Here is a 10042-nt window from a genome sequence, read left to right as displayed (position 1 = left end):
CCCGCCCGCCCGCCAGCGACACCAGCAGCGGCAGCACAAGCGGCGGCCCCGGAGCAGCCGAGCCGGAGGAGGAGGAGCCCGCAGGAACGGGCGGAGCGCTGCCGTGGCAGGGAGGAAGGGGAGGGGCCGGCGCGCGCCACCACAACGCCGCTGCCGCCACCGGGCCGGAGGAGGAACCGGCTCCCGCCGCTTGGGGCTGACTGGAAAGGGGGTCGCTAAGCGAGGCGGCAGGAGGGCGGTCGCGCTTTCCGGCCAACGGTGAGTGGATGAGGCCAGCTTACCGCCGGGAGGGCGGGGAGGGAATCAGAGGGGTGGGTGGGTGTGAATAAGGGGTCGCTGAGCAATCAGGCCGGGGGGGGGGGAGAGACCTGGCTTTGCGACCGACGCTGAGGAGATGAGCCCAGCTTTTGGTGGGGGTGGGTTAAGGGACGCTGAGCGACAGGGCAGGAGGGCGGGCGCGCTTTACGACCAACGGTGAGTGGCCGACGGCAACTTCTGGCCAAAGCTGGCTGGGGAATTCTGGGAGTTGAAGTCCCCAGGCTTAAAGTTGCCAAGGTTGCAGAGTCCCCTGCCTTAAATCAGTATTTCTCAAGCTTGGCCAACTTTAAGATGGGTGGACTTCAACTCCCAGAATTCCTCAGCCAGTTTAGCGAGTCCTCGGAGAGGGACGGCATAGAAATCTAATAAATTATCTCCCCCTGGGCATGTTTAAATTGCATGGTATGCTTGTGAGTGTGTATGTACTATATGGGGTTTTCTTTTTAAATCTTAAATGTTTTAAATGTATTCAGATTATTTATGATTTGTTTTTCTCTGCTGTGAGCCGCCCCGAGTCCTCGGAGAGGGGCGGCATACAAATCTAAATAATAAATAAATAAATAAATAAATAAATAAATAAATAAATAAATAAATTATTATTATTATTATTATTATTATTATTATTATTATTATTATTATTAACAACTATCCACTATGACGTGGTAGATAAATCCACAGTAACTGAATTTAAACATGTCTGGGATAAACATATATCCATCCTAAGATAAAATACAGGAACTAGTATAAAGGCAGACTAGGTGGACCATGAAGTCTTTTTCTGCCGTCAGACTTCTATGTTTCTATGCTGGATTTCGTATTTCATCACCAGTCGGGCGCTTCCCAAGCACCTAGGACTGCGTGATGTAGTGGCGAATTATGTTTGCCGATCCCAGTAAAGAGGCTTTTTGCAATTGACAGATGGAGATTTTGTCAATTCTGATGGTTTTCAAATGTCCGCTGAGATCCTTTGGCACTGCGCCCAGCGTGCCAAGGACCACTGGGACCACTTTCACTGGCTTATGCCAGAGTCGTTGCAGCTCAATTTTTAGATCTTCGTATATCACTAACTTCTCTAGCTGCTTCTCCTCAATTCTGCTGTCCCCTGGGATTGCGATGTCGATGATCCATACTTTCTTTTTCTCCACAATCAGGATGTCTGGTGTGTTATGCTTCAGAATTCGGTCAGTCTGAAGTCGGAAGTCCCACAGTAGTTTTGCTTGCTCATTTTCGACCACTTTTTCGGGCTTATGATCCCACCAGTTCTTTGCCACTGGGAAATGGTAGTTCCGGCACAAGTTCCAGTGGATCATCTGTGCCACAGCATCATGTCTATGCTTGTAGTCAGTCTGTGCGATGTTTTTGCAGCAGCTGAGTATGTGATCGATTGTTTCATCTGTTTCTTTACAGAGTCTGCACTTTGGATCGTCTGTTGATTATTATTATTATTATTATTATTATTATTATTATCATCATCATCATCATCATCATCATCTTAGCTTAGCTTAGCTGGGGAATTCTGGGAGTTTAAAGTCCACCCATCTTAAAATTGCCAAGTTTGAAAAATACTAGTTTAAACAACCAAACGTAAAAAATAAAGATGACCTTTCTACTCTTGGCTACCTAATATTTTGATTTTTCTCTGTTCCAGGAACCAGGCCTTAAAGGATGTCGGGGAAAGGGGGACTTTATGCATGCGCAGATCCAGCCTCCTGGCAAGCCGTTTTGAACATTTACCAGGATGTGATTGAAGCTATGGGAAGCAAGAAGAAGAAACTAATTGCCTTGGATCAATGGTAAATTACTGATCTCTACATGGGGCTACCTTTGAAGAGTGTTCGGAAACTTCAATTCACCCAAAATGCAGCTGCGCGAACAGTCTTGGGCCTTCCAAGAAATGCCCACATCTCACCATCACTCCGCAGACTGCATTGGCTAACAATCTGTTTCCGGACACAATTCAAAGTGTTGGTTATGACCTATAAAGCCCTACATGGCATAGGACCAGACTATATCCGAGCCCAGCGACAGTTGAGGTCCCACAGAGTTGGTCTCCTTAGGGTCCCGTCGACCAAACAATGTCGGCTGGCAGGACCTAGGGAAAGAGCCTTCTCTGTGGGGGCCCCGGCTCTCTGGAATCAGCTCCCTCGTGCCCACAGCCTCCTCAACTTCCGGAAGAATTTAAAAACTCATCTTTGCCGCCAGGCCTTGGGTTCCTTAGATCTTTCCCCCTGACCAATGAATGCTTTAGTTTGATTGTTGAATAAATGATGTTGATGGTTTTTCTTTTTTTAATTAGAATTTTAAAGACTGTTTTTAATGTATTAATTGGATTGCTATTATTGTTTCTTGTTTTTTTGTACATGCTGTGAACCACACCGAGTCCTCGGAGAGGAGCAGCATACAAATCCAATTAAATAAATAAATGAATGAATGAATGAATGTGTCATTTGGACAGTTTAACCAAGTTTATCAGCCTTAGCCAACAAATTTCCATGCGCAGGACAGAATTTAACCGTATTTTAAGGCAGTTTGTGCGAGTCTTCGGAGAGGGACGGCGTACAAATCTAATAAATTATTATTAGTAGTAGTAGTAGTAGTAGTAGTAGTAATACCACCCTCCTTCTTATTTCCACGAGCTTCTTCAAATGTCCTTCTGAGAATGACTCTAGGTTTTTTACTGTTTATTTTACTTGGCTCTTCAAGGTATCAAGAGGAATTGCCTGAAATTCTTGCAGGGCGCAAGGAAAAGTACTTGACGAAAGAAGAATTGTTGAAACTCGTGGAATGGAAGCTTACCGTAGGTATTTCTCTCTCCCTCTCTCTGAAGCGCTAAACAGATTTCAGCAGTTGAACGACAGGTGGAATCTCAGCTTTAAAAGCCGTCTGTAAAATGGGTAACTTCAAAGAGAATAGCCAAGATTGAGACTAGAACCATGAAATTTGAAGAAGAGATAGAAGGTTTAAGCCTAGCACTGAGAAAGACAAACGGCGTTGAAACTTTACAGTTGGCATAATGAAATCACATTTACTGTTCTGTCGGGCTCTCTGGTGGAATCCTCCCAAAAATTCACAGGTACAAATTTCAGACACACACACGTTTGAAAATTCAAAACAATGTTCTTTATAATGAAAATTCCCTTAACCTAAGCCCTCTTTTGGTATAGCAAAGAGCACTCGTCTCCAAACAAACTGGTAATTTGTACAAGTCCCTTATCAGTTCTGTGATACTTAGCTTGCAGCTGTGAGGCAATTCACAGTCCTTCTTCTTTCACAAAGTGAAACACACTTTGCTCTGGTTTAGTTTCAAAGTGGGGAAAAATCAGCACACAAAAGGTCAAAGTCAGTAAAGCAGTCACGAAACACAACAATCAGATAATCCTCCACAATGGCCAAACCCACAGGCTGCTATTTATAGCGGCCTCACTAATTACCACAGCCCCACCCAACCACAGGTGGCCTCATTTTCTTTGATAATAATCTCTCAGTTGTTGCTGCCTATGCATCGCTCTCCGCATGCGTGGCTGTATCATTAACTCTTGTTCTGAATCCTAGGAGGAGCTAGATAATTGATCTCCTTCTGAGCTGTCTGCCCCACTCTCCTCCTCCCTGTCACTCATGTCTTCTTGGTCAGAGGAGCCTTATTTATTTATTTATTATTTATTTATTACTTAGATTTGTATGCCGCCCCTCTCCGAAGACTCGGGGCGGCTCACAGCATGTAAAAAACAAATCATAAGCAATCCGACAGATTTAAAATATTTAAATATTTAAAAAACCCCATATGCTAACAGTCACACACACAGACATACCATGCATAAATTAAACGTGCCCGGGGGAGATGTTTCAGTTCCCCCATGCCTGCCGGCAAAGGTGGGTTTTAAGGAGTTTACGGAAGGCAGGAAGAGTAGGGGCAGTTCTAATCTCCGGGGGGAGTTGGTTCCAGAGGGCCGGGGCCGCCACAGAGAAGGCTCTTCCCCTGGGGCCCGCCAACCGACATTGTTTAGTTGACGGGACCCGGAGAAGGCCCACTCTGTGGGACCTAATCGGTCGCTGGGATTCGTGCGGCAGGAGGCGGTCTCGGAGATATTCTGGTCCGATGCCATGAAGGGCTTTAAAGGTCATAACCAACACTTTGAATTGTGACCGGAAATTGATCGGCAACCAATGCAGACTGCGGAGTGATGGTGAAACATGGGCATACCTAGGTAGGCCCATGACTGCTCTCGCAGCTGCATTTTGCACGATCTGAAGTTTCCGAACACTTTTCAAAGGTAGCCCCATGTAGAGAGCATTACAGTAGTCGAATCTCGAGGTGATGAGGGCATGAGTGACTGTGAGCAATGAGTCCCGGTCCAGATAGGGCCGCAACTGGTGCACCAGGCGAACCTGGGCAAACGCCCCCCTCGCCACAGCTGAAAGATGTTGTTCTAATGTGAGCTGTGGATCGAGGAGGACGCCCAAGTTGCGGACCCTCTCTGAGGGGGTCAATAATTCCCCCCCCAGGGTGATGGACGGACAGATGGAATTGTCCTTGGGAGGCAGAACCCACAGCCACTCCGTCTTATCCGGGTTGAGCTTGAGTCTGTTGACACCCATCCAGGCCCCAACAGCCTCCAGGCACCGGCACATCACTTCCACCGCTTCGTTGACTGGGCATGGGGTGGAGATGTAAAGCTGGGTATCATCCGCATATTGATGATACCTCACCCCGGGGGGGCAAAACAGGCCAGCAGCATGTGGATGTCTCCCCCACATCCACAGTCCTTGGGGCAGGAGCTGGGCCAGAGCTAACCACAACATTTACCAAACATTTGAAATCAAAAGCGGATCATTTCTGTTTTGGGTCTTTGCAGAGAGGAAAATTTCGGCCTCGTTTGCAGCAGCTGGTGGCTGCTAATCCGAGTAAGATGGTGGAGGAACAGACCAGAAAAGCTTTCCATCAACTTCCAGATATAGAAGTGGCTGTAAAGGACTTAAATGAACTGAAGGGTGTCGGACCAGCCACGGCTTCAGGTACAAAAATGGCAGGTTACAAATTAATGACAGGTTACAATTAATTAGTGGAACAGCTTGCCTCCAGAAGTTGTGAATGCTCTTTATCGGTCGCTGGGATTTGTGCGGCAGAAGGCAGCATCGAAGCAATCCAAACAATAATAGGAAAGTGAACACAAGAAGAAGGGGACACAATCTGAAGTTAGTTGGGGGAAAGATCAAAAGCAACGTGAGAAAATATTATTTCACTGAAAGAGTAGTAGATCCTTGGAACAAACTTCCAGCAGACGTGGTTGGTAAATCCACAGTCACTGAATTTAAACATGCCTGGGATAAACATATATCCATTGTAAGATAAAATACAGGAAATAGTATAAGGACAGACTAGATGGACCATGAGGTCTTTTTCTGCCGTCAGTCTTCTGTATTTCTATTTCTATGAATGGATTCTAAATCAGCAACAAGAATAGAAACATCGGGCAAGGATGAAAGAGCCTGCCTCCTTCTGGTTAGTGTTGTGGTTAGCTCTGGCCCAGCTCCTGCCCCAAGGACTGAGGAGGTGGATGCGGGGGAAACATCAGGCCTGTTTTGCTGCCGACAGAGTCAGACGGTGAATGGTCCTCTGCGGAAGGAAGTGACAGTGAGATGGAGGAGGGGGGCTTGGAAGACAGCCCAGGAAGAAGTCAATCATCCTTATCTTCATTAGATTCGGATGAGGAAATAATGATAGACCCACGCATGCGTAGAGCTATGCATAGGAGTGAACAGCTTCAAAAGTATTATAGGAGATAATTGAGTCCACCTGTGGTTGGGTGGGGTTCAAGTAATTAGGGCTGCTGTTAAATTGGCAGCGTGTTGGCCTCACAGTGTGGAGATTATCTGATCGTACTGGTTTGGACCGTGACTTGCTGTTTCAGGACTCTGTTGATTTTTCAAGACTTTGAAACCAAGGCAGAGCAAAGCGTGTGTGTTTCAACTCGTGGAAGAAGGAGGGCTGTGACGTTTCTTCACAACTGCTCGCTAAGTACTTAAGGACTGCTTAAGGGTTTTTTACAGCCTACACGTTTATTTTGGGAAAAGCACTCTTTGCAATACAAAACGGGTGCTTTGTTTCTTTTGAATTTTGTGATGAAAAATATTGTTTTTGAATTTTCAAGTATGTGTGTGTCTGAATTTTTTACCCTTGAATTTTCGGGAGGCTCATACCATAAAGCCCCGCAGAACAGTTAGGAGGGGTTTCACACCCTGTTGCTCCTTCCCCGCCCTGCCCCCGTAATTATTTCTTCCGTAGCCTCATGTTTTCGCTTCTGTTTTAGCCATTCTAGCTGCCGGAGCACCCGAAATTGCTGCATTCATGGCCGATGAAGTGATGGAGACCCTCCCAGGCCTGCGTCCCCTTCAGTACACTCTGAAACATTATCTGCTTTATATGGATAAGGTTCAGAGCTTCGTGCTGAAACTGAACAAAGGTAAGACCAAGTTTCCGCTGTCCTCCACTCCAGGTTCATAGAATCAGTTAGTATTAGTGATGGGCGAACCGAACCCGCACAATTCAGGTCCGTACCGAATTTTGCGGTGTTCAGTATGCCGAACACGAACACGATTTTTTTTCAAACTTCAGGCAAAGTTCAGGGTCATGTTCGGCGTTCGGAGCTTTGACGCCACCGGCAGGTTGCTAAGGACGCCAAGGTGATCACTTCCAGGATTCCATGGAATCCAGGAAGTGATCCCCTTGGCGTCCTTAGCAACCTGCCAGTGATGTCAAAGCTCTGCCCCTGGAATCTCTTCGTGGGAGGGATTCCCTGTTCGGGTTCGGTTCGGGTTCGGCCGAATTTTGCGTAAAGTTCGTCCGAACTTGCCAAACTCGAACACTGTTGGGTTCGCCCATCACTAGTTAGTATGTCTTGGTGCAGCTAGGTTCCGAGACCTTCAACATATGCAGAGCAGAGTTTAAGGTAAGAGTGTGGATGTGTGATACAGCCAGCAACGACACAGCTCTCCAGCATCAGCATCATCGGGAGAGAGTGCTGGCGCCCTCTTATGGCGAACCAGCCAAAGTCCTTAAAGGTATATTGCATCTATAAAGGTACAAACTACAATTGGTAGTTTACATACATAGCAACCCCAAATGCTGGTGAGCACCATGTACTAACAATCTCCCTCCCTTGGGGTTGCAGCTTCTGCAGTTGTGGAACCATTGCATTATGGAGAACTTAAAATGTTTCCAGATAGAGAGAAGAAGCATTGGCATAATGCCATGAGAAAAGAGTTAGCTTGTAAGGCACAGAATTAACCTCTTGGCTACAGGATCTGATCCCTTCAGCTTTGTACCAGGGAAGGGTTATATGTTTTTTTTTCTGTCGGATCATATCCATCTTTCTATCTTCCTTGTTAAATTTCTCTGGTAAAATACCCAACAGGAATATCTCTGTTTTTTTAGTTTATTACGTTGTTTCACCTATTTTTCTTCTCTATACTTGAACCTGACTCCAATACTCTTGGGCTCTGTTATTTTGTGTTTTGTTAGGCAACACCACGGAAACATGGACGGCTCACTTGGTAGAAAAATGCCTCTGGACCTGGGCTTTGGCTGAAAAGCTGCGTTTGCCCACTTTACCGATTGTGAGCCAAGAGGAAAACCAAGGAGATGGTGGTCAGCAAGAGAGCAGAGCCAGAAAGAAACAGAGAACTAGATAAACCTCTTCCCGACTCCTGCGATCGCGGGATGAACACCTGCTCCTCCACACGTGAATGGCAGAGATGAGCAAACACACCCAAGGGACGTGTACTCACTTTGGGACCAAACCACCCCAGTCCACAGCAACCTGCCCAGCACAGTTTTCTCACAAACAGAATGCGGCTTGTGTGACCCAAGAGGGTTTACAGGAACCCTGTTCGATTCGTCTTTCAAAAGATCGGCAGGAATCTGTCCAGATGTTCCCGTTTTAATAATATTGAAATGGATCGTGCTGTTGCAAGCAGACTTCTCTTTCCTACCTCACCCCCTCTACCCCCGTAGTAATGGATCCCACCCTCCTTCCCTCCCTTCCTCGGTGGGTTGTTGTTCTGTCTGGGTCCCTCCAGACGCCAACACCAACCAAAAAGAGTAGCCAGACACACTGGTAAAAAGCAAAGGCAGTTTATATACTGGAAAGCAAACACAGGTAACAAAAACTGTTCTTACAGACAGGAACACAATGAAGCTTCACAGAGGTTTCACGAAGGCCAGGCAATAAAACAGGATTCTTGCTGGCAAAAACAACACTGGAGATAATAAAACCCACGCCTCCCCCAAGTCTTTCAGCCTTCTAGGCCACAAGCCAAGATCAGAGACGCCAAGAATCGAAGCAAGGTCACAGGACTCCCAGTTGATAACTCTCCACAAGACTGTAAGGGCGGGCCTGCCTTTTCAACCCTGCTGAGGAGAACCACACCCAAACCCAGCTGTTGCCAATTCAGGGATGGAAATATCTTTCTAATTGGCCCCTTCTTTGAGCTGCACGTCTCTGCCTCATGTCTATTATAGCCTGTGCGTCTTCATCCAATGAATCCAGGCTACTAGCTGGGGAGAGGCCCCCCCCGGGGGTCTCAGGCTGCTCTCCCTCCTGCTCTTCCTGACGTTCCTCTCCCCCGTCTGCCTGGTCCTCCCCCTCCTGGTCACTGTCCTCCTCCTCTGGGCATGGATCCGGCAGAGCTCCAGCCGGTCCCTGAGGAGCCTCAGGCTGAATCACAACAGTTGTGGGAGGGGAATTGGAGATCTAGAGTTCAGTTGATTGATATTTGGCGCTAAAAGGTTTAACTGATGGGCTGATATAGACTGTCTATGGGGAGATCGTTTTCATAGAATTCAGGAGTTTTCTTATCTTTCAATAAAAGCGATGAAACGATACAAATAAAAAAATATTTTTATTTATTTTATTTATTGGACTTGTATGCTGCCCCTCTCTGTGGACTTGGGGCGGCTCACCGCACATCATTTAAAAAAAAATATTTTTATTGATTTTTATAATATAAGAAAAAAACACACAGAACATATAACAGGTGCTCAGTGATTGTGCCCACCACCAGACAAGCATTCATACCCTACTTCTCTTTCATTATTTATTAGATTTGTATGCCGCCCCTCTCCGTAGACTCGGGGCAGCTAACAACAATAATAAGACAATATAAACAAATCTAATATTTAAGTTTAAGTTAAATTAAGAAACCCTAATTTGAGAAACCAATCATACATACAAATATACCAAGCATAAATTTTATAAGCCATGGGGGAAGGGAATATCTCAGTTCCCCCATACTTGACGACAGAGGTGGGTTTTGAGGAGTTTACGAAAGGCAAGGAGGGTGGGGGCAACTCTGATCTCTGAGGGGAGTTGGTTCCAGAGGGTCGGGGCTGCCACAGAGAAGGCTCTTCTCCTGGGTCCTACCGGACGGCATTGTTTAGTCGACAGGACCCGGAGAAGGCCAACTCTGTGGGACCTAACTGGTCGCTGGGATTCATGCGGCAGAAGGGGGTTGCCCGGAGATATTCTGGTCCGATGCCATGAAGGGCTTCATAGGTCATAACCAACACTTTGAATTGTGACCGGAAACCGATCGGCAACCAATGCAGACTGCGGAGTGTTGGTGTGACATGGGCATACCTAGAGAAGCCCATGATAGCTCTCGCAGCTGCATTCTGCACGATCTGAAGTTTCCAAACACTTTTCAAAGGTAGCCCCATGTAGAGAGC

At 46.6% G+C, this 10042-nt stretch overlaps 1 protein-coding gene across 2 annotated transcripts; it reads left to right on the top strand.

The window, feature by feature from the left end:
- The first annotated feature begins 104 nt into the window (after window positions 1-104).
- Window positions 105-9211, top strand: LOC139172145 (uncharacterized). Of its 2 annotated transcripts, XR_011559841.1 has the most exons (7): window positions 105-258; window positions 1967-2111; window positions 3022-3115; window positions 5172-5331; window positions 6627-6779; window positions 7838-8373; window positions 9047-9211. XR_011559841.1 is itself a non-coding variant. In XM_070760946.1 (6 exons), exons 2-6 carry the CDS (start codon window positions 1984-1986, stop codon window positions 8005-8007), a joined length of 705 nt encoding a protein of 234 aa, XP_070617047.1. In that variant the 5' UTR covers window positions 109-258; window positions 1967-1983; the 3' UTR covers window positions 8008-9211. The 2 variants fall into 2 exon arrangements, 1 of the variants encoding a protein (XP_070617047.1); XM_070760946.1 differs by having other exon boundaries at window positions 109-258; window positions 7838-9211.
- The last annotated feature ends 831 nt before the right edge of the window (window positions 9212-10042 follow it).

The sequence above is a fragment of the Erythrolamprus reginae genome, chromosome 9 (genome assembly GCF_031021105.1).
Source record: "Erythrolamprus reginae isolate rEryReg1 chromosome 9, rEryReg1.hap1, whole genome shotgun sequence".
NCBI lineage: Eukaryota > Metazoa > Chordata > Lepidosauria > Squamata > Dipsadidae > Erythrolamprus > Erythrolamprus reginae.
This window is presented reverse-complemented; position numbering and strand designations above follow the sequence as displayed.